This window comes from Cyanistes caeruleus, chromosome 16 (genome assembly GCF_971803275.1).
Source record: "Cyanistes caeruleus chromosome 16, bCyaCae1.hap1.1, whole genome shotgun sequence".
Taxonomy (NCBI): domain Eukaryota; kingdom Metazoa; phylum Chordata; class Aves; order Passeriformes; family Paridae; genus Cyanistes; species Cyanistes caeruleus.
Window position 1 is genome coordinate 736,836 of NC_141716.1, and position 27,515 is coordinate 764,350.

At 46.3% G+C, this 27,515-nt stretch overlaps 2 protein-coding genes across 3 annotated transcripts; one reads left to right on the forward strand and one right to left on the reverse strand.

The window, feature by feature from the left end:
- The first annotated feature begins 37 nt into the window (after positions 1–37).
- SLC9A8 (solute carrier family 9 member A8) lies at positions 38–19,872 on the forward strand. Of its 2 annotated transcripts, XM_086853328.1 has the most exons (17): positions 38–155; positions 519–697; positions 1,010–1,090; positions 5,123–5,181; positions 7,582–7,665; positions 8,602–8,703; positions 9,505–9,539; positions 10,127–10,270; positions 11,505–11,643; positions 12,811–12,916; positions 13,074–13,190; positions 13,915–13,997; positions 15,216–15,327; positions 15,740–15,960; positions 17,038–17,184; positions 18,390–18,446; positions 18,529–19,872. In XM_086853328.1, the coding sequence occupies exons 1-17, from the start codon at positions 148–150 to the stop codon at positions 18,679–18,681; spliced, it is 1,827 nt and encodes a 608-aa protein (XP_086709454.1). In that variant the 5' UTR covers positions 38–147; the 3' UTR covers positions 18,682–19,872. The 2 variants fall into 2 exon arrangements, with proteins under 2 accessions (XP_086709454.1, XP_086709455.1); XM_086853329.1 differs by having other exon boundaries at positions 57–155; positions 18,390–19,872.
- On the reverse strand, positions 19,759–27,515 carry LOC111938418 (opsin-5-like). Its single transcript, XM_023940142.2, has 5 exons — positions 27,332–27,515; positions 25,854–26,016; positions 25,246–25,373; positions 23,482–23,810; positions 19,759–22,505 (listed from the first exon to the last, which is right to left on the reverse strand). The coding sequence occupies exons 1-5, from the start codon at positions 27,417–27,419 to the stop codon at positions 21,951–21,953; spliced, it is 1,263 nt and encodes a 420-aa protein (XP_023795910.2). The 5' UTR covers positions 27,420–27,515; the 3' UTR covers positions 19,759–21,950.

Genomic DNA, 27,515 nt, shown 5'->3' on the forward strand with positions numbered 1-27,515 from the left:
CCCCGCTGCCCCGGCGCGCACGCGAGGACCGTGACGTGCCCGACTGTCACGTGACGCGGCGGTGGCGCGCGCCCGCGGCCGGACGTGCCCGCCCCAGCACCGGAAGCGGCGGCGCGCGGGGCGCTGTGGGAGCGCGAGCCCGGCAAGATGGCGGAGTGAGTGCGGGGCGGCGGGGGCGGCCCGGGGCTGTGACACCGGCGGGGATGGGACACCGGCGGGGCCGGGACACCGGCGGGGATGTGACACCGGCGGGGCTGTGCCACCGGCGTTCTTGCTGTGCCCGGCCCGGTGTCACGCCCTCGGTGTCAGGCTCTCCTGCGTGCCGGGAGCTCTGATGGGGCTGCGGTGCGTGAGGCAGCACAGCAATTGTCCTGAACGTGAATCTTTGCCTTATCGGAGACCGCTTCTAAAAAACGAGTTCAATGTGATCTGGTGGTTGGTTGATGTGTGCCTGTCTGTAATGGGCTTTATCGAGCTGCTCCCATCCAGTATAATCACACACTGTGTTATCCTGACAGGTCTGCAAATGCCAGCCATGAAGTCATCAATGCCACCCTCCACGCTATGCTGGCTGCTACGACCAGGCTGGTGGCACCTACACCTCCCAAACCCATCCTCCCAGTTCAGACTGGAGTCCAGGCACAGCAAGAGGAACAGTCTAGTGGCATGACGATTTTTTTTAGTCTTCTTGTTATAGGTGAATGATGAACTGAAAATCTGTTAATCTCTGTTAACTGTAGTGTGTGTGTGAGGACACAGACCGACTCAAAATCGTAGTGGTTTATTTCTCCTCTGGTTGTCTCTGTGAAGTGGGATTTTGCATAGGTACAGGGATTTAGAACATTTATGGTGATGAGAGCTTCTGCTTACACTGGTGCTTCTTGGTTTATTGCCAAAGTGAAGTCTACTAAATCATTAGAAGTTTGCTTGTGTATTTTAAAAATACTACCTTAAAGTATACTTTATTCTTTTCCAACACTCCCAAATCTCCATTTTTTTCCCTTCACAGCTATTTGCATCATATTGGTGCATTTACTGATAGAATACCGACTTCATTTTTTACCAGAGAGTGTGGCTGTTGTTTCCTTAGGTGAGTAACCATGACATTTTTATCTTGGATTTGTGTTGATGCAGGGACTGTCAGTAGTGTGCACTGGAGATAATGCTCTATTGTGTGTTAGCCATCACTAGAAAGATGCAGCAAACTGGATGTAGTGAAGGAAACAACTAATTCATAGAGTTAAATTGATTGAAGGAGTAAAGAAATGAGCATGCATGCAGAGACTGGCCCAGGAGAATGACACCTATAGGGATGTCACTGCCTGAGTACTTTGGCATCTTCCTGTAGATTGCATCCTCAGGGTAGGACAAGATGTGCAGCACTCCCTGGTGATGAGGCTCCAGCCTTCCCTTCGAGGTGGTGCACGTGTTTATATTGGTGTTGGCTGAATTATGTTTGAGTGTGGGATTTTATGTAGCTGGGGACTGCAGCTGTCCTGAAAACTCACCTGGGCTGCCAGCTGCTTAACTATCCCAGCAGTACCATGACAAGAGCTCTTCCCATGGCTTGAGCTACAAAAGTGTCACCCTTCATGAAGACAGAGTGTGTATTTAATTTGGATTAAATTTGGAGTATTCCTGAGCCTATAGTTTTATGTCAGGGTAATTTAATTTATTTGTATGCTCCTGACTTATAAATGTGTATGGGGACATTTATACATTTATAAATGTGTAAATGAGGAGCAAATCAGGCCAAATACATTCAGTGTTTTCTCTGCATGCTGTCTGATGTTTAAAGAACCTGGTCTGAGTGTTCCCAGCACCAGTTTTTCAACTGTGATTTGTCTGCAAGATTCAGTGATACTTTTGCTTCTCTTGCTGGTGATGATTTCACTGACAGTTGTTCTAAAAATACAGCAAGACAAAGATGTTTAGTTATAATCCTGAGGCAGCTCAAAGGACCATATTACTGGTTGAGAAGGTAGTTTTTTTTATTGTGGGCTAGGGTGGTACCTTCTCTCATATTTCTTAACTAGATTTTTACAGTTTCTCAGTTGGAGCAAGTGAGCTTGCTGGTGCTTTTCAGTAACTTATGCTTCCTGGAAAACAGGGATCTTCTTGTATCTTGGGTGCTAGATTAGAAAAAGCTTAGAGCTGTTACTTGGCAGAAAGAGAAGCATACTTTCCAGCAGTGTGACTCCCTGGGTTTGTAGATAACTGTATGTGCTGGAGACCACATCGTGTTTCTCACATAGTCGGTTTTGGAGCTTCAAGCAGCATTCACTAACAAGGCCCTTCGTGAGTTTCAGTATTTCTGTTCAACAGAAAAACAAACAGGTGGGTGAGGATCCTGTCCCAGTGCTGGGTGTGGCTCACACCCCTCATCTTTATAGAAGCATCATCCATCAGACTTTGGTGCCTTTTTGGTTCTGTACCTGACACTGATCAGGCTACCTGCTGCAGCTCATCCTGACTCACTTTATCATCCTCACAGAAACCACCCAGTGCTTGGTTCACTCCTCTTTCCCTCCCTCCTTACATTATTGCTGTGGACAGGTGAGATGTCTTTGAGTGTATCTCCCAGTGCCCTGAAAGGTGCCAGAAGGATGTTACTCTCTCTTCAGTGTCCTTCCCCTTTGTACACAGAAACCCAAGTACAGGGTGTCGATTTGGCTTCAAATCAGGTTAGGTATTGGGGCTGTTAAATAGCTAATCTAATTTTAAATATAATCCCCAATATAAAATGCAGCAGTATAGTGATTTCTCTTACTGGCATAGTTTTGGATTTTCTTTGCTGTCATTCTGTGTATTCTGGACAGTGCAGAGCAGAGGTGTTGGGCCAGCTTGTGTCCCTGTTCCTGCTGAGTTGTGCAGAGCAGCAGAGGCATTCTCCTCTTTCTGTTTCTTGTTATTGGCATCTCAGCTGCAGGAGAAGGGTTTTAGCTGTTGTGTTTGGTATTACTGTGTGCTGTGTTCCTGTGAGCCCCAACAAAATCTTGTTCAAGAAACAGGAAAGCTTCTTGCTGGGGCTGTTGCTGCTACTCAGTGTGGTCAGAAGGAGCAGTGCTGCATCTCTGCTGTTCAGAGCCCGTGCAGGAACATGCTCAGTTGGGTTTTGGGGTGAACCACAGCAGTCTGTCCCCCCGGTGATACCAGCAGATGCAATTCCTGGGAGTCAACAGGGTGTTATACCCAGGAGCAGCCCAGGTTACAGATGTCCTGTGTCATTTCAGCCTTATGTAGTTAGTTGATAGGCTCAGTCATATTCAAAGTACTCAGCACCTGTGTCATCACTGGAGTTGCCAGCTCAGTGCTGCTCACTGACCCTCTGGTCCTGGCCATGCTCTGCACAGCTGCAAGAGCACTACTGAGTTTCAAGTATCCAGTTTTGCCAGCAGTGCCAGAAGTGAGGTGTGTCCTATTTTGACTTGTAAATTAAGTAAATGCTCTCAGGAAGTTATTGAAGGCTAATAAAAGTGGCAGCAGAGAAGAGAGAGATGATTTTCACAAGTGTTTTTCCTCCCATTGTCTAAGCTGCCTGGAAGCTTCTGGTTTATGGTTTCTAGAGGGTGTGTCTCTCCTGGTGGACAGGATGGGAGTGCATTCTCTGAGGCTGGACTTTGATCCTCATCCATATAAGTTGCTGGAATTTTTTTGGTAAAAATAGTTGCCAGAAATGTTTTTTCTCTTTGATTTGGTACTGAGTTTTAATGTATTCTCCGGAAAAATAAACGTTGGTTGCAATAAGAAAATGCCTATAAAATTTTAAAAAAAATGAGGTATAGATTAACTGTTACAGCTTTACCCTTCTAATTAGCCCCTTGACAAAACTGACCTGCCTGATTTAGTAGAAACAGCTGATCAAAACCTGTGTCCATTTATTTAGTAATAAAGGAAGAGTAGTTTGTAAATGTATGTGGCATGTGAGTGGCTGTATCTGCATTCTGTCCTTCAAGGAACAGCAGACATTTGATGTTCCTTCATTTATGTTTTCCTTTCCATAGAAACCATTTCGTGGAACAATTATTTCTACCCTCTGGGACCGATGTCTTTACAGATTTTTGTATAAAAGAAGGCTTAGGCCTCATGGCTTTGTGTGTGTGACACATCCATCAGCAGTAATCCATGTGATTCTGTTTGTGAGACTCTTTTGTTAGCTACAGCATGAGAGGAGGTCTCATGAGTTACAGGAAAGCACACTCAACATGAGTTATGGGAAAGCATGCTTAAAGCTTCTCAGACACTCTGTACCTTTCATCTGGAGTATTTGACTTCTGTGTCCCAGTGTTTGACTGTGAAGTCTCCATTCTGTAAATAATAAAACACAGCTATGCAGAAACACAGATCTGAAATCTGGCTAAAGATAAGTTCCCTATAACTACTTGAAAACAATTAATGACAGTTCATGAGTCATCTTCATGACTTCCAGAAGAAATCTTGTTACAGTTTTATGTCTTTATGTTCGAAGATGTATGGGAGGAAAGAGTATAATAACCTTTAACCACCGAGTTTGCAGCAGCCTTGGTAAAATTCTTCTGCATTCACATTATTTCTACATGACTTAAACAGAGTGTAATTCATTTGGAAAATAGTTCTGACAGGATCTCCACCCTGATCAGTATTTGTTGCCTTTCTCGTTGCCAGAAAGTGCTATGATTTCATTCAAACAAAATTCACTTCTGTGGAGAAGACTGATTTAATTTAAGCTGCTTTAACTGCAGATAATATTGAAGTGACATGAAGCACAGATGCCTAACTCAACTTCCTGATTCTTCAGCAAGAAAGGTGGAATTTCATTTGAGTGCAGCTAAGATGAGAAGTGTTTTTGAGTAGTTAAGCCTGTTATCTTTCTGAACCAGTGAGCATCACACTCTCAGTAAGTCTGTTTGGAGTTGGGATATCCCAAGAGACAGTCTGTTGTGCAGGGAAACTGCAGTTATGTAATGTATTGGAAACTGAGTACTTGGGTATAAAACCCAAAACCACTCAGTGTTTTCATGATTTAGGAATGAAAGACTTGCTGCTCTATATTTTGACTTGTTTTCACTTTGAACAATTTGAGAGGTGATAAACAGTGAGGTGTTTTGTGGCTATTTCAGAATGTTTTCTTATTCTCTCCTAGGTATCCTTATGGGAGCTTTTATAAAAATCATAGAGGCTCAAAAGCTGGCCAACTGGAAGGTATAGTTGTAACAATTAATTCTTAATTGTTGAAAACTCCCTGAATCTTATGAAAAAGGCTTTGTAATATTTGATGTTTTAGAGGGCACATCCTGGCAGAAGTTTCTTCAAGACCTGAAGTCTACAGTGAAGCAAGGATTTTTCCTCCTGCTTTTTATACACATTATCAAAGCAACAAATTCTTCACTATTCCTGCTTTAGTTTAAAATCTTGAGGCATTTAAACTGTGATTTTGTTTCACAGCACTGAACAATTTATTATATCAGTGAACTGATTGAAGTCACGGTGAATTGTCAGTCTGAACAGGATTTATGTCAGCCAGCTGAACATCTTGGTCTGAGTAGTGAATTTTAATCCTAGCTTGCACTTTTATAGATTTTTCAATCTGATGTAGCTTTTGAACTAAATATTATACTTCTTTTTTTGTCAGCTAATTACACTGGTTCTGTGTATACTTGTTTAAACAACTACATAGCTCAACAGTTGTATTGTAATATTTCATTTTTATGTATGAAGTCACTAGAAACAGTGGGGGCTGCAGTAGTTAGTGCCTTTTCATTCATGATTTGTGTCAACTGGATTTCACTTAAAATTGAAAATCAGTTAAATGGCCACAACATCAGCATTTTAAATTAGTTTCTTATGGATTAAATAAAATAATCTGAGTAAGATCATGTATGTAAGAAGGAAAAAGAAAGCTTCATTCTCTGAGCACTTATTCTGTAAACATGGGAAATACTGATCACAGCTGATGAATTACCTGGGGGTTTTCTGGGAAGTGTTGGTCACTTCTTGGGAGGCACTGGGGAGCTGTGCTTGCTCATGTTGTCAGCCAAGGTGAAATGCCACAGATATCACATTATTATTTGCTTATCTGAGTTACTTTCACTGTAATAAAGCTTAGGTTTTAACATAGGCTGTCGTAATTTTAGATGTGAAATTTTCTAATCAATAATTATAGACTTTATTACATGGTTATAAATTGTTCTAATTTTACAAAATACCTTTTGTTTATCTGACAAGATTAAAAAAAATGAAATATTTAACAGCAGGCTATATCCCTGTAGAAAGCAAATCTTGGATCATATCCCTGCCCTGAAAACTTTGCTATGTAATTTCTAGTGATCATGCTTTATTAAATGTTCATTCAAGATCACCCCTAAGACCTTGTGCTTGCTGGTAGCACAGCTGATCGTCAGAGTCCTCATGTTTTATTTTCCTCTGCTTCCATGCAGCACAAACACAGTCCTTCCTTTCCATTGTTCTCACTTCCTTGTCCAGCTCTGGTTTCAGGGGCTTTGAACAAGTGCAGTGACTCAGATCTGTGGGTTTTGTTCTGGTGCAGTTGCTGTGTGACAGGAGCAGGCAGTGTCAGCCGTGATTCACAGCATTGTGCGTGCAGTCATGGGCTGGAGCATTTCAGTCTAAAGGATGAGTGTTGTTTTCTAAGCCCCCCAAATCCTTTAAGATGATTATCACTGGTACAGGCAGGAATGAGACTTTAAAGCGATGAGTACCTCTGGTGTTAGAGCAGAACAGCCCATCAGCTCTTTACCCTGGGTTTAAACAAGTTAATCGATGCTTGGGAGGTGACAACTCCAACCTGTTTGATGCTGGGGGGCCAGGAGGGAGTAAACAGCTGGGTAAAGAGATTGGCCCCCTCAGCTGGGATTCACTTCCCTGCTGTGCCTACTCTGCCAGCAGAAAAACCAGGGTGCCAGGCTGGGGTACGGCATGAGCAGTGTTAGGCAGGGGATGAGATAAGTGACAAAGACTGAGGACACAAAAAATAGCACCTTACCTCATGGTGGGTTCCATTTATAGCACTGTGATGGCAAAAAGGAACCAGCAGAATAGTATCCTTCAATTCAGGCAGAAATTACATTTGCTGAGAAGAATCCAGCCTCAGGCCCCTCAGGTGTCACCTGAGCCTGGTCACCTGCAGGGCCACTGGGCTGAGGAGGTGATTTTCTTGTCAGGGGATGAGTTTCCCAGTGAAACTGCTTGGTCCCATTAACCAGTTCTGTTCTGGCCAAGAGGTCACTGTTCCTAGGCAGTCTTTACAGATTTCCAGACTCTCAGATAGAGTAGGAATACTTTTTGTGGAAACAGGAAGGTTTTTTCTTTACCATAAATAATGTGTTTTCTTTGCAGCTTTTTGGGAGACAATTATTTAAAATAAGTTACTCCTAGAGTTGAAAAAGAACGATAGAAGTAGCAGCCCTGGAATAATTTACTGTTCTTCAGTCTTCTACTTTGTGATAAGATGGGAGACAGATTTTTCATTTTCCATCACTATTTTTTAATTGTTTTTCTTTTATGAAGATTTGATGTTATTTCAATAATATTTCAATGGTATCCCTGGAATTAGGATTTTTTTAATTTTTTTTTTTTTTTCAGGAAGAAGAAATGTTTCGTCCAAATATGTTTTTTCTGCTTTTGCTTCCACCTATTATATTTGAATCGGGATATTCACTGCACAAGGTCAGTCCCTGCCAGACACTCATTTTGAATGTTGAGGTTTTGTTTGGAATAGATTCTGCTTTTAATTATCTACATGAAGCTTAGGATAATTGCATTAAATTCCATTTTATTAATCATTAGGGAATTGGGAGTGCAAAATTTAAACCTCTTCAACCCAGAGTGCAGGGAGTGGAGCTTATTGCTGATAACTGAGTGCTGGCAAGGTTTTTTGTACAGCACAGACGAGGTTTTCCGTGGCTGGAGAGGTTTCTTACCTCACCAGAGCTGTACAAGGGCAGCTGTGAAGGAGGACAAGTGGGAAGGTGTAAGATCAGAAGTGGGAAAGGTGGAGTCACTCCACAGCTAAAGAAAATGTGTGTGAGGTTCTGAACCTTGCCTGGGGGCCTCTGTTTCCACGGGCATTTCTCACAGCTCGTGTCCTGGCCCAGGGGGTTTGGTGCTCCCTTGTGCAGCCCCTCTGCTCCAGCTGTGCTGCAGGAGAGGGAGGGAACAGTGGCCAAGGTGATACCAGGAGCTGGTACCAGCACTGGAGACCTTTTCATACAAAATCACAAGCAATGGACCAGCAGCTGGGAAGTGCACAAGGCTTTTTCATGTGGCCTGTGTCCAGCAGAGGGGTAACTTACACTTTGTCAGGTGGGGAATATGTCACAGTGCTGGTGAGTACCCAGCTGTTTGCCTGAGGATTGGGTTCTTGTTATGGTGCCAGACTGGGAATCAGTCCTGGGAATCAGAGGAATTGCTATTGTCCTCAAGAGAGCTGCAGTCTCTCTAGGCAGGTGGTGTGGATGTGTGTCCTGGGGCACCTGGAACCAAACTGAGCCTTTATAATCAGAAACCCCGTTGTGAATTAGAATCTAATTAAATGCAAGCCCAAACATGAGTTTTCCCATGGGCCATTTTTACTAATTTACTTATTTTATTACTATGTTCCAGGGTAATTTTTTTCAGAACATTGGTTCCATCATTCTGTTCTCAGTATTTGGCACTGCAATATCAGCTTTCATTGTAGGTGGAGGAATCTATTTCCTGGGCCGGGTAAGACTTACTTCTTTGAAGCATTTAAGTTTATCTGCCTTGTTATTTGAAAGTCCATTTTTCAAGAGCAGACAAATAGAGTGCAAGTGAATTCCTGGGTCACAAAGTCCATTTCTCTGCTCTCACAAAGGCAGTGTTATACAGCCCCTTCCATGGATATTGCTGGAGAGGCCATGGAGTCTCCTTCCCTGGAAGTACTCGACAGCTGTCTGGACACGATCCCAGGGAACGTGCTCCAGGGGAGCTCTGGAGCAGGTGACCTCAGGGGTCCCTTCCAACCTGAGCCACTCTGTGACTCCACAACACAGCATGTTCCATGGGAAAAGCAATTAAGACTTGAATTTTACTTTTTTCTAACTTCCACAATCTTCCTGTTGGAAGGCTGTTCCAAAACCTGTGTTCTCTACAGGCAACTTATGCTTTACAATATTAATTTTTTTTTTTTTTTTTTGCTTCTGTGGTTTGGTGTTTTTCATTGATTGCATATAGATACAGATATTTATCTTTTCTCCCAGACTTCATTCTGATAGGCCAAGCAGTCTATATTTTCTTCTTTCCCACTCAGATTTCTCTTCCTTTGAATATCTTGGTTATTCTGCTCACCTGACTCTGATCTAGTTTCCTGATCTTGGGTGACCAGAATTGTGGCATTAGATTACTGTTGGAGGGCAGTGTTAAACTGGATAACATCACTGCTATGAATTTTTCTTAATAATGAACTCGAGATTTGACAAATAGTTTGGTTTTTAAGAGCAGAGAACACCACAGTTGATTGTTATTATGTTCTACCTATTCTTTCAGGCTGATGTAATTTATAAACTCAACATGACAGACAGGTAAGCTCTTGGGGAGATGGTGTAGGATATGAAATGAATCTTCCTTCAGGATAGCTGCAGGTGGGAAATGCACTGCACTTGGCCACCTCTTTTGGTTATTGTTTAGATTGCTGAGGTTCAGCATTGTGTATGAAACTAAGAAATAGATGGAAAATTCCTGTACCCTATTTATTACACCCTTATTTACCAATAGTATTGTATTATATTCCATTCTATTGCATTCTAGTCCATTCTGTTCTGTGCTCAGTGATTTCTTCAGATAGATATTTTAACCAAATATTTTAGACAGTATTTTAACTGAACTTTTAAGATTTGTAAACTTTGATTAGTTAGTATTTTTAATGTATGTCATAAGGGTATAACTTCTTTGTGCAAATCTACTTTTAAAAGACGCAATAATTTTTTCAGTATCAATAATGTAGAGTTTTCAAGAACTTGGCAAGTGGCCAAGTTCTTAGGGCTGGAAAGATATTACAGCTTATCACTGTGTAGAAACTGTAACTCAAAAGGGCTTTGTTACTGTTGTTCATGTAAGTTACCGGTTGGTATTTTTCTTTCATCTAGTTTCCTCTTTTGTGTTCTCCCAGTTTTGCATTCGGCTCTTTAATATCTGCTGTTGACCCTGTGGCTACTATTGCCATTTTCAATGCCCTAAACGTGGATCCTGTGCTTAACATGTTGGTTTTTGGAGAAAGCATTCTCAATGATGCAGTTTCAATTGTCCTGACCAAGTAAGTGCATCTTTATGGAAACAGTAGCTACATAGTTTTCTGTTAGTTTTTCAGATATACAGTAATTCTTCCATCTTCTTTTGGAACAAATGGTGTATTTCAGGTGTAAAGCTGAATCTTGTGTGGTGCTTCTGTGTAAAAAGCAAGCCATAGCATGCAGTGCATAGGCAGAAGACAGAAAATGGTTGCCTCATTACCCCTGCCTCAGTGCCTTATCTCACTGACCTAATTGATTGCTTTCTAGTTCCATTCATTATCAGCTCTTTTTCCATCTAAGGGTCCTGACAGCAGGAGCCCCACATGTCACCTGTCAGGCACAGAAATGTTCACCTTCCCAGAGCTGCTCTGTCTCTGTGCCATTGGCTCATGCACAGGGTCCCACAGTGGCTGGGGAGGAATACAGCAGCATCAGGCAATGGGGTTGTGTTGTGTTGGGGCTGCCATGGCAAAGGGGAACATCCAACATCCTTATCTTTTGCCTATGACAGTTCTTTGGGGCTGAAAGAGTGAAAAACAGATAGATATATCTTCATGTTTTTGCTGAAGCCAATGGGTGTGACTGTGAATGTATAGAAGGAACAGCTGTAACAAGCAGGTAGTGAAGTCAAACAACTTTCTAATCAATTAATTTCTTTTATTACAGTTGTGGTGCTTTTGGGGGAGTTGCTGAAGGCTAAAAGCAGCCAAGAGAAACACTTGCTAGAATCTGTGTGTTCTTTGCACAGAATTTCCATGAAATATACTCCTGAAATTCAAAGAGGTTTCTCCCCTTTCCTCTTAAGAGCTGCTTTGTTTTCCTTCAGTGACCTTCTTGTCTCTCATCCACACCTAAATATTTGATGAGAGTTCTTCCTGTTCATTTGTTCTTCTCAGAGGATCACATGAGTTTTTACCACTGTAAAATGTGTTTTCTTTTCCCTTTCAAAGTTTGCACATTGTTTTGAAATACTGGGCATCACCATAGCCTATTTACGCCATTCTGGGATTCTTCAGAGGAGCAGTGCTGGATTTTTAGCAGAATTAGGTTTCCCTTTGGGGATTACACCAAGGCTTGATTTAACGTCTTTTGACATTCCTCTTGTTATATATATCACAGTAAAAGCCTTTTAAGAGTGGTAGCAACAAAGAAATGGGAGTCTTTTTTGTTGTTATGCTCAAAAGATGTTTGATATTTTTGGATCCAGGCTTAGAATGTATAACCATTTCTTCTTATTTCTCTTTTAATTGTATCTAGCACAGCAGAAGGTTTGACAAGGGAAAATATGTCAGATGTAAGTGGATGGCAAACGTTTCTACAGGCACTGGGATACTTTCTCAAGATGTTCTTTGGCTCTGCAGCACTTGGCACACTTACTGGTCTTATTTCTGCATTAATATCCTTTATTAATTTTGGTGATATATACATATATACATTGGTGAACTGCAACATTCTAGTAGTTTTTTTTTCTTCTCATCTTCTCCAGCTTTTCTTGGAGGATATTTCTTATTAGACATTATTTTGGTTTTATCTTAGTGTGCATGGATGTGTATTAAAAGTGGCATCAAATTTTTATGAACATAATTAAGGTCTGAAATGTTGTATAATAGCTTATGTGCATTGGAGTGTTATAAGATATGGTAATTGTTTTGTAAATTCAAAATTTATTAATTCCATTTCAATACCAATCCATTTTAACAAGCATATGGTTTCTTTTTTACATACATAAAACAATTAATTAAAAAGAAAAAAAAGCTGCTTTTCCCGAGGGCCTTTGAGTCAGCCCAGCTCGTTTGTCCCTGTGGATCATGTGCAGGCAACTGAATGCAGACACTCTTCTGTTTGGATTTACCCTGGGTTGTGGTTTTCCTTGTCCATTCTATGATTTGGTTGCTAAACAGCCTAAAAAGCTCCTGCTGCTCTGCTGAGATCAGGAAGGCTGTTTGCTGTAGCCACCTTTGTTGCTTTTTGGGTTTGTTTAATGCTAGCTCTGAGTTCAGTGTGTGAGCTCTGAGCTGTGCAGCAGTTCTCGTGTCAGCTGGGACACACAGCCAAACACTTCCTTTGTAAACAGCAGGGATAGAATGTTGGATTAAACACAGACATATTTCCCCTTTTGGTTCATCAGCCTAATTCAACAAGCTTTGAAATGATTCCATACATCACAACATAAGAGAGAGATGTTCAACTCTTCTTTGACTCATATCTAAGTTATACTAAGTCAAAGAGAAAAGCAGCTTATTTGCCCTTGTGCCTCAAAAGTATTTGATTTACCTGTCGTTATCAGTACTGTAGAGGCACGTCAGTAAGAGATCTTTTTTTGTCTCTAGCTCTGTCTTCTGACAGACTTCTGCAGTAGAAATGTTTCCATAAGAAATATTTCTCACATAGGAAATTACTAATCTTCCCATACTTGAGTTGAAGGCCCATATGTAGATTTTATTGGCTATTCAGTAGAGAAGTACAGGAGGCATAAACATTGTTTTGGAATGGAATGAACACATCAAAATATTCCTTTGATTTCTTTTTTAATTTACTTTTTCCATAACATTTCCGTGTGTACGTACTAAAGCACATTGATTTAAGGAAGACACCTTCCCTAGAATTTGGGATGATGATTATCTTTGCTTACCTTCCTTATGGACTTGCAGAAGGGATCTCACTCTCAGGTGAGTAGCAAAATGAGTCCTCACCACACTGTTTGAAATCTTAAAATATTTATATTGCTGTAGAAACAGGTTTTGCCTTGTGAGAAGATTACTCTGGAGGGTCTCAGCAGTAAATCCTTGCAGATTCTTCTGTTGACTGGCACGTTCTTGCCCACAGGTATCATGGCAATCCTGTTCTCTGGCATTGTGATGTCTCACTACACACACCACAACCTGTCCCCAGTGACACAGATCCTGATGCAGCAGACACTCAGAACTGTTGCTTTCATGTGTGGTAGGTGCTGCCTGCTGTTAAACCTAGTGTGAATAGTTCAAAATATCATTTGCATGGAAAGGTGATTGTGTTGGGAGCACCAGAGGTGTGAATTTGCATCCAGGCATTTGTGTGTCAAGGTGTTTGTCTTTAAGAGAAGGATTTCCAAGAGTGGAGGCTGGAAGGCACTCAGAAGTCACCTTTCCTGCCACACTGGATAAAACATGCAGTAAATCTCTCTCTCATCCTACAGGCTCCTGCTAAGATTTGCCATAAGATTGATGTCCAAATAGAGTCTCTGCCTCATGTGTTCCTCTGGTCTGTTTTTAGTTCTAGGAGATGGGGATTGAGTGATATCTTTTTTTAATTTTTTTTTTTTAATATAAAAAGCTACTTGCAGAAAACAGTAACTTCACACATGGAGGTTTTTTGAAGTAGTGGTACAAGCAGCTCAGAGTGCTAGAGCCTTTCCAGTTCCTTTTCCAAACCAAACCTTTGAAGAAATTACATGTTCCTGCATTACAGACATGTCCCTGATTTCTGGGAGTTGCCATGAATGAATTCTGTATTGTTTGCAGGAGGATGCAGTATGATCAGGGAGTGGCTTTGCTGCAAAGTGAGCACCAGCAGTTGTCCAGGGTTTGGTCAGGAAATCCCATTTTATATACTGTGTCTAGTAATTAATAACAGGAGTAGAAAAAGTTTTCTGGAATTGTTTATTTAAGATGTAATTTCTCTTTTTCAGAAACGTGTGTTTTTGCATTTCTTGGCCTGTCAATTTTTAGTTTTCCTCACAAGTTTGAAATGTCCTTTGTCATCTGGTGCATAGTAGGTATTTACTTTCTTCCATATCTTTTTAGATGCATTTTTGGTATTGGGGAAGGGGGAAACACCTTACAGTTAAAAGTTTTTAGAACAACTGTAACAATTTATAGGTTTTTATTAAAAAATCTCTGACTCCTTTCCTAATTCCTTGTCTTTAAACCCATTTCAGTGTGCCTTAATGCCATGACTCTGAATTATGTTTCACGTGGGACTTGCCTCCATCTGTTGCCATTGTAACGGTTTAAAATCAGCATGAAAATCGTGTTCCCCTTTGCAGAGTGCAGTGAGGGCAGTGAGGATCCATTTCCAGTTGTGTGCAGCAGTGCACACTGGCCCATTCAGTGCATGGCTCAAGGGAAGGATTGTTACCTACAGCTTCCCCAGACAGGGATAGCAGCACAGGGAACTGCTCTGCCTGCACACACAACTTCCCTATCTAATACATATCTAAGGTGTGACACTTCCTTCTGTGTAGCATTGCCCTCTCAGGCATAATGCAAATTGTGTAATTTTGGGGTGATTCATAAAGGAAAACATCACAGCCCTTCAAGGATCCTGCTGACTAATTCTAGGATATTTACCTTATCAAGATCTGTTTGTAGTGGAGCTTAAAAACAATGCTCTGAGAAAACCTTGCCTTTTTCTGAGTTAAAGTTTTCACTGTGTTTGTTAATTGTTTGCCATTAAATCAATAGTCCCCTTTTTCTTCTTTTCTGCTCTCAAAGTGTTGTTTCAGTGTGGGGTATGCTTTATAGCTGTACCCAGGGAAGTGTTGAGAAACAGGCTGACGTGCTATTTGTTTGGCTCCTGGCCTTTCTGAGCAAGTGGGCCACAGGGAGACAATAGAAATACCTTATTGCCTCTTGGCTGCTGTGCCAAGGGAATGACTGAGCTGACTGAACTGAGGAGCACTTCTACACAAAGTAATTCTTTGGATAATAACCCTGGAATGCCTCCTGGGTTCCATTTATTTATTATAAGTAAAGCAGCCTGGTCCCCATCCGTGACAGGTCTGATTTAGTTTCAGTTAAGCAGACAAAATGTTTCAGGAGTAAAATTCCACAGTGCCCTGTGCTGAGGGGTTTCTCTCTGTTCATGGAGCAGCACACCTGCCTGTGGCCAAAAAGAACATACTCACCTTCCCCTGTAAAACCAGCTGCAGCTGGGGCCCTGTGGATGTAACACATCAAATGGTCTTTTGTTTTTATTTCTGTTTTTCAGGTGCTGGTTCTTTTTGGTAGAGCAGTGAATATTTTCCCGCTTTCCTACCTACTCAACTTCTTCCGTGATCATAAAATCACTCCCAAAATGATGTTTATCATGTGGTTTAGTGGTAAGTTAAAGCTCAAAATACTGAGAACCAGAAAAAATGTTTGATCTCTTTCATTGTGTGGCCCACTCTAGGACAAACTGGTTTTTCATTAATTGAGCAAAACTCAGCATTTGCACTATTCTGAAACCCAAGTGCAGAGAATGTTCTCTTTCCCCTTTGTGCTGGAGGACTTTGCTCTGGTGAGCCCTTTTCTGCCTAGAGGCTGCTTGTCTCTAGGCCCAGCAGCTTCAGAGTTTGAGCAATGCTGTCTGAAATGCTGACTTGTTTTAGGGTGGTAGCCAAGTGACAGATAATGGGCATGCCATAGGATTGTAAAAATCCTTTGGAAGGTGGAGAGTTGCAGTTGAGTTGTCCGGGTGCTCGGGTGTTGCTGCTGGTTGACTGTCCCTTGACGCCTGTTCTCTCCCCTGAGGATTACGTGGTGCCATCCCCTATGCCCTCAGCCTCCACCTGGGCCTGGAGCCCATCGAGAAGCGGCAGCTCATCGGCACCACGACCATCATCATCGTGCTGTTTACCATCCTGCTGCTGGGAGGGGGAACCATGCCCCTCATCAGGCTCGTGGACATCGAGGACTCCAAACCACGCAAGAGGAACAAGAAGGATGTCAATCTTAGCAAGACAGAGAAGATGGTTTGTTTGGGGTTTTCATTTGGAGGATCACTGGGGTTTGGTGGGGGTTTTTTTTCCAGTTTAAACATTTTTCAGGAGTAGCACATGATTTTTTACTAACAAGTAAGATGAAGGCAGTAGAAAAAGACAAGGTAGGAAGACAAAGCCAAGCAATCTGATTTTCAAGTATCCCAAAGACAGAGTCTGGTTAATGTTTATACAAAATACGTGTTTGGACAAGGGGAGGAGAAATAGTCTCTTAATTCAATCCAGGTACAAGTCAATCTATATAAATTAAAGTAACCCCTGGAAAAGCATAAAGCAGATGATAGAGGATTGAGTCATATACAGAGAGAAAGTAGATGGTACAGTGTGAGATGGAAATTAATCATAAAAGGCAGATGGAAATTATTTTGAAAAATTCAAAGGGCATGAGAAGGTGGTAACAATAACCCCCTTTGACTGGACTTTATTTTAAAGCAATTTCTGGCAAAGCAAGAGATCTGGCAAAGCCAAAGCCTCTCTGGAACCTCTTGTGCAAAAGACTGGAGAATGAAAAGTATCACAGGACAATTTTTGCCTGTTTTTCTCTAGTCCATTGAAGAGTATATGCAGGATATTGTTCTGGAAGATCTTAAGAACATTTAAGAACTTTGCATGAGGTTGACTGTAGTCTGGAATTACCTTGCACTGTCCACACAAGGAAGTGCAGGAGGAGAGCAGGGACAGGGTGTGTTCCACAGGGCTCGTTCCAGTGGCACAGTGACAGCAGTGGTGCTTGCTGGATGAAAGCATTGTCCAGTCCACAAGAGAAAACCTGCACAGTAGAAACCTGTTCTCAGCAATAGTGGCAATACAAAACATGGAACATTTGAGGTCTTTTCCCTTTCAGCATGGAAAGGGAAGCTAATTTGGATTCAGAAGCTGAACACATACAGCCCTAAGCCTTGTAAGGCTGGGGTGGGGATCATTTCCATATTGTTCCAGCATGACAACTGGTTGTGATAAGGGAGACCACAGAGCAGAGGCTGAGGCAGGGTGGTGGGATGACTGCCCCTTCTCTCAGGTTATTATTATTATTATTTGTGATTTTTCTAGGGAAACACTATAGAATCAGAGCATTTATCAGAGCTCACAGAGGAGGAATATGAAGCCCAGTACATAAAACGCCAGAATCTCAAAGGCTTTATGCGTCTTGATGTTGAGTATTTGAATCCTTTCTTCACCAGAAGACTCACACAAGAAGTAAGTCTTTCTTATTTTCTTGAAGAAGAGAAACTGTTGGAGCTGGTTGTTGTCCTCAGTACCACCCAGGGCTCAGTGTGCAGCCACAGGACTTGTGTGGGGACAGTGGGACATCTGTGTATTGCTCATGCATAGAGACAGCAGCTGTAATGAACAGCTGCTCTGCAAGTTGGACTAAATGTGCATCTCAGAGCTACCCCAGTTAAACTTGGTGTATGGATTTGCTGAACTCGCCTTTAATTGTGCAGAGAACCATGAAGGGCATCAGGAGTCACTGCTGGAAAAAGCTGCTGCCACTCGGGCAGAGCTTTTAAAGCTGTCACACATAGCTCCTGCCTCTTACTGTTGGTGGTCCTGTGACTTCTGGAGCTGTGATGCTGCTGCAGGGTGCAGCTTCTGGCTTGGAAATAGGCATCAGCCTGGCACCCTTCACTTTCCAGACTGCTCACTTTCCAGAGACCAAGGCTCTGAGGCTGTAAATGCAAAACACCACCTGACAGTAACTTCACACTCAGTGGCCCCAAGGTGTAAATACTGTGCCTTTTTCACTCCCATGCTTCAGAAATCTGAGGCTCCTTAGCCACAGAATTCACTGTTTTTCAAGTTTCCCATGGAAACATTTTGGCAGTGCAGTTCATAATTTTGTGTAAGTGCACATTCCATCTTCCTAGCCTGCTCAAAAGTACTGTTTTTCCTCTCGTTTTGTACTTTTCAAAAGTACCCTTTCAGCACTTTCCTACAAAAGCTAAAGTCATTTATTGCAAAACCAGAAAGGAATCAAGAAACCAAAGTAAGCATCTGATTTGTAGTTGGTAACCAAAAGCACAGGCTGCCCTCCAGACTGCAACCAAAGGCTGGAAAAATAAGCATGTGAATCACCAGGGCAGGCCACAAGCTTCCCAGTGTCCCTGGGAACACGAGGAGGAGAGTCAAAGCCAGGCCCTCCAGACAGGATTGGGATTGTTGAGACACACAGAGCAGGACTGTCTAGAGAGCAGGTAAAAACACCCAACATCCAAACTGCCATCTGTAGCGATAATTGCTCACTGAGCAGCTGATCAATATTTTCTGGTGGGAGACAGGATGGCTGTGCATGCTGAGAGAGCGGGTTGTTTCCTGAGGAATGTGTGCAGCTGTGGCCCTGCTGTGCCCCGACACAGGAGAGGTGTTGCAGCAGGTGACAGAGTGCTCTGCCTTTGCCGCAGGACCTGCACGACGGGCGCATCCAGATGAAGACCCTGACCAACAAGTGGTACGAGGAGGTGCGCCAGGGCCCCTCGGGCTCCGAGGACGACGAGCAGGAGCTGCTGCAGCAGAGCGGGGCCGGCGCGCGCTGAGCCCGAGGGGCCCAGAGCCCCACTGCACCGCAGCTGCTGGGCCAGGGGTGAACTTCCACATTGCAGACACGTCCTGGGCTCCTTGCTTAGTGAAACCCACAGCTCTGCTGTTACTGTTCAGGAAGGGAAACCCACAAGGGTCACACGCTGGATGGGCTGAAGGAAGAACCTTTTGTTCAGACTTCACTGCGTAGCAAATTCCAGGCAGCCCGTTGAAAAGCAGAACCATCTGCCAGGAAATGATGGCATTGTTCATGGGGGGGCTTCTTCCCATCCCTAAACCTGCTGCCAGCACACACTGCAGCACAGGGCCCTTGGGTGGCTCTGCAAAACAGAACGAATTGCACTTTACCTTTTATATATATATATAAAAATATATTCATTCACAGCATGAAGAGTCTTGACAGTTTATACTGTGAATTTGTTTCAGCACTAGTAAGGGAATCTGACTGGAAGAAATGTATAATTTATGGAATTTGCACATTTTGAACCCAGAAAAGACGCATACCTTGACAAGAGCAGATGTTGCACACACAGGGAATCACCTCTGAAAATGTAGTTTTGTCACTTAAAAAATTCTTGATTTCTGTTTTATGGGATTTTTTGGTTTTTATACTAAGGGATCTAATCGATGGTACCGATTGTAGCATGGTTTTGGGGAAGTGGGGGCCTGTGACAGCACAGAACTGCATTTGAAATTGTAGTTTCTTTTCTTTGGCTAAAGCCAGTTGCAGTTGGGTTTCTGTAATTGGCAGTTGCTTCTTGCTGGCACTTTGGCTTCAAATCTTAGGAGAGAGCAGCTTCTGTTTTGCCTAATTTACAAAGTGTCCCTAACACTCCAGAATTCACCAGTGGAATTTTTAAGCTTCAGTGGAAGAAAATGCAGCATGTACATGAGGAAAAAGAGCCTATAAAATCTAATCCAGGTACAGAAAGATTAATATCGCATGTGGCTGAAGCAGCCTCTGCTGGGACGTGCCAAACAGCTTCCATTAAGCTGTCCCATTCTTTCTCTTCTGCTTACACTGTTTCAGAATCTGTGGTATCTCTGCATTTGTCCTCCATGGCCCAGTGTTTGCTCAGCGTTGCCAACACCTGAACGTTTGTTGCACATTTGCCATGGTGACACAGGCAGCAGTTTGCTCCCACTGCCAAATTCCTCCTTGGTCATTTGCATATCCACTGTCAGGATGTGAATTACAGTTCAGCACCCAAATCTGAAATGCAGATGCACATGTTTATTTCTGAAGATGTGAGACTTAGTTTTGGTCTGGTTTTGCTACTGAGCTTTTTAATCCATTGCTTACCTACTGAGAGAATAAAAGTTCAAGAATGTATTCAGACTCCTGAACCTGTTGTCTAAGCAGTTTTTCAAAACACCTCGTCGTGTGCCCTGCTGCCCTTTCCTGCCTGTGGGAAGGGCCTCTCTGCTTGTCCCAGAGCTGGGACACGCACAGCTGGGGCTGAGCAGGCTGTGAAAGCCATCGGTGCCTCCTTGGTCCCTGGGAGGATCTGTGTGAAAATTGGCCATTTTGTCACCCTTCTAGACCCCAGCAGACTGAATTAAACTTCAGATTCCCATCACTCCTACTGCGTTCCTCACCTTGAGCCTTTATGTCCAGGAGCTGCTGGAAGGTCCCTGCGAGCTTCTCCTGCGGTGTTCAGTGCTGGAGCTGCTGTCACAGCGGGGTGTCACAATCCTGTCCCGTTTGTTCCTGAGCCCGCGGTTCCCGGTGCTCCCGGTGGCTCCGGGGCCGCACCTGCCCCAGGTGAGCTGGTCACTGCCGCCCTCTGGAGTCTGGAGCAGCCGAGGGAATGGCCCGGAAACGATTCCAGTGAGCACACTGGGGATTGTGGGATTTAAAACCAACTAGTCTAAAACTTAATATTACCTTTGTCAAAACTCAGGATTAAGTGTTTATTCTGAGAGAGCAAAGCTAACTCCCTTATTCTGGAACCAAAAGAAGTTTTTACTATAGTGCCCCGTGCTCATATTCATTTATCAATACAATGGCTTTTCTGTCAGTCATTTCAGTTTGGAGTTCTTCACCTTATATGCTTTGAAAAGAAATTATTTTTTTACTTGCCTGGCAGTTACTTTAGGTAATTTCCTATTTTATCAGACCAATATTAAACCATGACCCTCTGTCCACAAACTAGCTCCTCCATCTGAACTTGGTGTCATCTGCAAACCTGTGCAAGACTGCATTTGATTTCTTCCTGTTCTCAGCTAAGCAGCCCAGCAGCTGAGGCAGAGGTTGCTGCCTGGAGAGCCCCGGGTGCTGCTGCCCCCAGGAGATGGCAGCAGCCCTTCGTGTTTGGGGAAATCGGCTGCTGGTCCCTTTCTGGAGGCTCCTCTCGATGGGCAGCAGCGGGATGGACCGGGATGGCCCTGGGATGGCCCTGGGATGGCCCGGGATGGCCCTGGGATGGCCCTGGGATGGCCCCAGCCCCGTTCTGCACCAGCCCCAGACGCGTTCCCGTCATCCTGGAGTGCAGCCACCAACAGAGCTGAACCAAGTCGATGCTGGCTTTGTGTGAGTTTACTTAGAAATGACAAGTTCTGGAACATGATGAACAGTCAGTGGAGATGCTGTGTGATCCCCTCGTGTACCAGAGGGCACAGGGAACTTTCCAGGTGGGGTTATCCTGTGGATGCCTTTGCACCAGGCTCTGGCACAGCTTCTTGTCCTTGTTGTCCCAGGCTGTACCCAAGGGTGTGCTGCCCCCACTGATCTCCAAAGGCCACCCTCAGTCCTGTGGGGTGCTGCAGCCCAGGCAGCAGTGCAGGTGGCATGAGCTGCTGTCCCAGCACCGGGGCCACCCTGCGGCCACAGTCCCTTCTCCAGGGGGGTGCTCACTCTAAAGACAAGCTCCCGTTTCTGTCTGTAGGACAGTGGTGACTTTCACACAGGGGGACAGAGCAGGGTGGCACAGCTGGCACAGAGAGCAGTCCCTGAGACCTGTAGGGAGGTGCTTTGTAATCCCAGGTGAGGTAGCTGTGATGGACAGTCCCACTCCCCAGGAGGAGAAGAGGATGCTACGGGGTTGCAGGAGCTGGTATTGGAGGTAGATGCCCCTCATGGCCCCCAGCCCGCCCTGCCAGCCACAGTTTTTAAGTTCCAAGTTCCTACTTGGCCATCAGAGCACCAGTTTGGAAAAACATAGGCCAAGGGCCCAGAGAGCAAACTGCAGAAGAGACTGGGCTGCACCCTGGGCACATCTCAGGCACCGGGGTCGATTTTTGTTCTTGTTTTTGGGAGTGCCAACACCAGGCTCAGAGCTGCAAGAGCCAAACCAGAGGGGTTGGTCTTACATCTTCACGTCACTTCACTTGTGGAACATCTGGGACCCACCGGGCATGGGGGTGAGAGAATGCTGCATTTGTGTTCCAGTGCTCTGCTAGGACAGAGCTGGGCAGGGCCGGGCTCAGAGCAGGTCCTTGGCGATGGCCGAGGGCAGGGCTTCCCCCGCCACGCTGGCAGTGCCCGGGCCTGGCCACCTCGGTGTGAGCAGCACCATCACCTGCACCGTCCTCCTCAGCCCCGGCTGCCCGGCAGCTCCACCGGCCAGCACAGCCAGGGGCCCCGGCTGGGCCGAGCTGCCGGGCCCCCGGGGGGGTGTGCAGCTCCCAGGGAAGCTACTGAAACGCTCCAGAGCATCAGCGCAGCTTCTGCGAGTGCTGGGGCGGCCGCCCAAGCCCGGGGATGGGAAGGGCTGGAGCGCAGCGCCCCGGCAGCTGCAGCACAGGAGGGTGCGCAGCGCCTGCAGGAGCACCCTGTCCTTGGAGAGGAACTTGTGGAAGTTGGGCTTGAAGAGCAGGTACACCAGCGGGTTGTAGAGCGTCGAGGACTTGGCACAGACGGCCGAGAGCACAAAGGCCAGCGCTGGCACCTGGCTGGCGTCCCCCAGCAGTGCCCACAGTGCAACCACGGCATAGGGGGTCCAGGCAGCCAGGAACCCCAGGCACACGGCCACGCTCAGCTGGAGAAGGAGCAGATGGCAGTGCTGTGAGTCTCCTGCAGCACTCAGGGAACACTGACACCCTCCCCAAACTCAGCCACGTACAGCAGGACCCTGAGCAGCCCTCACATCCCCAGGGAAAGCTGCTCAGCCTTCAGGACCTGTACAGGAATGTCAGAGAACAGGGCAGAAACTCGCCACAGCCCATGCATAGCCCTGGTCCTGCTTCAGGCCACTCACTCCCTGTCCCACCTGGGAAACTCGGGAATGGCCTCAGCCTGCTCTGGCAGATGGGTACCAAGGACCCAGTGACCTGGCTGGGACCAGCTCAGCATCGGACCCCAACAGCTTTTGGCAGCACTGGAAATCCCTCCAGAAACCTGTGTGGCTTGGGGGGCCTGGAAATGGGCTGTGCTCAGTCCCTCTCCCCTGACTGGATGTGGATGTTTCCTTTGAAGCCAGGCTTGCAAGCTATTTTCTTTTGTGCTGTATTTTTTAAAGGTTATTCCAGGCTTTTTACATATCCTTGGTAAATTATAGTATTAGCTTGTAGTCTGGGGAACAATGACTCATGCAAGCTCCTTTATGATCTTTTCCAATGTAATTTAAAATGAAAACTCCTCCAGCTGAAGACTTTAAATGGGGAGCAATGAGTTGTTACCCACACTGACACAAACACCTGGAGGATTCATCAGGAGCAGAAGACGCCAGGCAGGAGGGGCCCTGCTGTTCACCTGCCCATGGGTGCTGGGCAGGGCAGGGCACCCCAGGACCCCACAGCCCCTGAGCCCCTACCTTGAGCAGACCCCAAGCCTGTACCTTGAGCAGACTCCATACCCGTACCTTGAGGAACAGTCCCTGACCCCAGGTACCTTGAGGAGCAGGCCGTGCCCGTACCTTGAGGAGCAGGCCGTGCCCATACCTTGAGGAAGAAGCCGTGCCCGTACCTTGAGGAGCAGGCCGTGCCCGTACCTTGAGGAAGAAGCCGTGCCCGTACCTTGAGGAGCAGGCCGTGCCCGCCGCGGGCGCTGCGCCGGGGCGCCGTGTGCTGCCGCAGAGCTCTCCGTGACTCCCAGACCGTCCACAGGATCAGTGCGTAGGACAGCAGGATGAGCAGGCAGGGCAGGACATAGCAGAAGATGAAGAGGGCGAGGATGTAGAGCGTGGCCTCCCTGCTGGAGGCCTCCCAGGTGATGCAGCAGGCTGTGCCGTAGGGCTCGGGGCCGTAGCCGCCCCAGCGGGCCAGGGGCGCGGTGGCGAAGGCCAGGGCGTAGGCCCAGACGGCCAGCAGCAGCCCCACGGCGTGCCTCCGAGAGAACCTGCTCCCTGCGGTGGGGGGACCGAGCTCAGGGGGGCTCCCGGGGCCGGGGGAGAGGGAATCACACCCTGAGCCGCCCCCAGGCCTGGCACAGCAGTCAGGACAAGCACCGGGGTCAGCCCCGGCCGCAGGGTCAGCCCCTTCCTTGGGGCTCCGGGCACCGCCGGGAGCTCGTGCGGTCACTGCGCCGGCTGCAGCGGCTCCTCAAGGCCACCCCATCCCTTCAAGGACCTTCCTTAAGAGTGAAGCTCTGGGGGAGACGTTTTGTTTTCACTTTTGTCCCAACCCCCATCAAATCTCAAACTCTCTGATCTTCTAAGGCTCACTGTAAAGTGCTAAATCTTCAGATATACATACAAGCAACATTTTGCTTTGAAACTAAGCAACTAAAAGCACAATTTGATTCTGCATTTCCTCACAGAACATGGGCTGGGCTGCAGATAAGCCCCAAGTGCCAGGCTGCCAAGCACTGGCTGATCAAGAGCAGAGGCTGTGCAGGGAAAAGCCACCGTCACCTGGGCTGCCTTTCCACAGCCAACCTACACCTTTATCTTTCCTCCCACCTGTCTGGCCACCTCCTGAGCTGTTGTGCTGGCACATAGCCAAGGTGCCTCTGCTCCAGCATTGTCCTTGAGGCACTGAGAGCCGCTGGGGACACGCTGGTGGCTGGCAGCAGCCACTGGCTCGGAGCACACGGGCACTGAGTCACAGGACAGGGGGCTGGGAGGGACCCTGGGGTGCTGGTCTGCAAACCCAACTGATATGTGTGATTTCCCGGTTTGTTTCTGGTTTTGGTCTTTCATGCAAAGTCTATTCTGAAGATAAATGCTAGAGAGAGGATTAGCAGCTGAGCTGAGGAAGAACTCTGTATTGGAGAAGGAGCTGTGTAAGGAACATCCCTGGGCTCCCTCACTTCCTCAGGTGCTCTCTGCAGTGCAGTCATTCACCTTAGCTTTGTGAAGGACATGCAGGGGAAAACAGGGCTACAGACATGAGCTGCAAACCCAGCCCTCCTGTATTAATTATTTCAGTGAATTAAATACATTTAGCCTATGGCTCTCCCACCAGGGACCAAGGAAAGCAGGTCTCGTTGCTCTGCCAGAGCTTGTGGCTTCCCAGCTGCAGTCTGCTCTAGTCTAAGCTCAAATCTGTGTGTGGACATTCAAAAAGCTGCAATCTGCTGTGCCACAGGCACACAGATGTGGCACTTGGGGACATGGTTTAGTGCTGGGCTTGGAAGTGCTGTGGTAACAGCTGAACTCAATGGTCTTAAAGACGTTTTCCAGCCTAAACTTTTTCTGCCATACTGTGACTCTAAATACCGGCTGGGAATAGGTCGCCCGGGGGCAAAGCTTTCCCTGAAGAGGTGGATCTGGCTGATTAAAAGGAAAAGGGCTCTGTTAGCAGAGCGGGGTGTGAGCGAGGATCTGATAAGGCACCTACCGTATGCCGGGAAGCAGATCTTCAGGCAGCACACGGCACTCAGCACCGCCAGGCTGCCCAGGCTGCCCAGCCCGAACAGAACCCCGCAGAACGCGTAGAGGGTGCACAGGGCCTGCCCAAAGAGCCACCTGCAAGGAGAGCAGCAGCTGAGCCTGCCGGGGGCTGCAGCCCTGCCCCGCACGCTTCTCCCCTTTGGGCATCTCCCAGTGCCCGTGCCACTCCTGCAGCACCTGTGGGGAGGTTTCAACGGGCTGCACAGGTACCAGCACCTGAGCAAGGGAATATGGCCATGGCCTGGCTCCTAATTTGTTCCCTGAGCATCCCAGGGACCTGCACGGGTGGAGCTGGGGGTGCAGGAGCTGCCCTGACCCGCAGCAGCTCCCACCACTGCAGTGCCAGCTTGGACACTCACCACTAAACCCCTTTGGCAGCAGGCCTGTGTGAGGAACTGGAGGGACAAGCAGCACCTAACACTCGCTGTGGGATGGCTGGGAGCTTACTTGTGCCCCCGTGTCCCCAGGCTGAGCCCCACAGCCCTCTGCACTGCCAGGGATCTCCTGGTTCCCAGTTGGCAAACTGGGCCGGGGCAGAGCCGCTCCCACGGGTACCTGTGTGCAAAGAAGGAGGAGGTGGCCAAGGGGAAGAGCGTCACCGTCATGCTCAGGTCACTGATGGCCAGGTTGACGATGAAGAACTCGGCAGGTTTCAGCAGGGACCTCTTCTGATGGGCCACCAGCAGCAGCAGGGAGTTCCCAGACAGGGATATGATGCCTGTGGAGGAGGCAGAGAACGGTCCTGTGTGTGACAGAGCCAGGAAAGGAACCAGGAGCATCTTGAGATTTTTGGAAGCAAACACTGCAGAAGTCTACAGAGGGTGGAGAGGGCTCCAGGCTTCCCTCTCTGGGGTGGGCTGAGCAGGAGAGCCCACGGGACCCACAGAGTCTGTGAGCACATCTGGAGCTACTTTACATTGGATCAGATCCCTTCCCCTTCCTGAGATCCCACAGAGGCGTTTGGTAGGAGGGCAGAGGTGGGATGAGACCACAACGGGTGCGGGACCTGGCCAAAGTCACTTGTTGCAGCTGGAAGGAGCAAGGGGACACTTCCTCCCAGCTAAATAAATAACATGAGCTTTGTGCAACTGCTCCTCTGATGTGAGGCCAGGGAGCTGGGCCCCTTGGCCTTCGTCATCTCTTCCTGGCAGTGTCACTCCTGTGAGTCTGCACTGTCCCTTATCAGGGTAACAAAATAAACAAGAAGAAAGGCATTATGAAGATCAAGGAAAACGCAGACTAAACAAAAGAAGGCTCTTAGTTTGCTATTAGTGTATTTAAATCAACAGTGGTGATTAAAGTTTTATAACAAGGGCTTTCTCTTTTTCATTACATAATAGTGATTTCATGGAAAAGAGGTTTCAGTGTCCTCAGAAAGAGAATCTTTGCTGCTCTCAGGGCAGGTTGGGCAGGATAAGAGTTCCTCCCTAATGGATTAGGCTGCAAATTAAATCCCATGGCAAGGACCAGCTTCCAACACCACTGAATAGCCAACACTAAAGTTCTCCTCAGGAACAGGACTCCCAAGTCCAGAGCTTTGGAGGCTTTGGAGTCACTGGAGAGCAGAGTATTGAGATGTTTATCCTTTTTCCCAGCCTCACAAGGCATTTTTCCCACAGAGCGAGTCTCACATCTGTGCTAAATACACTTTATTAGCTTTACCAACTCCTGCTGAAATCAATGGCCAGCTCCAAATCCCCTCCAATGGACCTGAAACTGGTGGTACCAACAGAGCCCTTGCCTGTCTCACCTCAGGTGGCTGTGGTAGGAGTTACAGCACATTCCTCAGGTATTAAAGTTTAATTCCACAGGTATTAAACTTTCCAAATATTTAAAACCATAACAGACACTTGCAATTCACCTGAGGGGGAATGCAGTCACCAGATCATTCTTTTGAGTAACATGGGAAGGGAAAGTTGAATTATTCTGCTAATAACTGGACACTTCTGGAAGCATCAGTGACTGAAAAGGCCTGACTGTTTCTGGCAGGCAGCTGGGCAGGGACCCAGGATCAACTGGCCATCTTTCCTTACCAAAGACTAAATAGAGAGTGCCAAAAATCAGGTCTTCTGTCTCCGATAAGGTGGAGGTGAACGCTGAGGTGTTGGACTCATTCCCCATCTGTAAAACAAGACACACATGGAAGTGAGAGGGAATTCTGGCTAATGAGGAGTGCCCAGCTCCTTCAGTTCCCCAGAGGACACGGTGACACCTTCC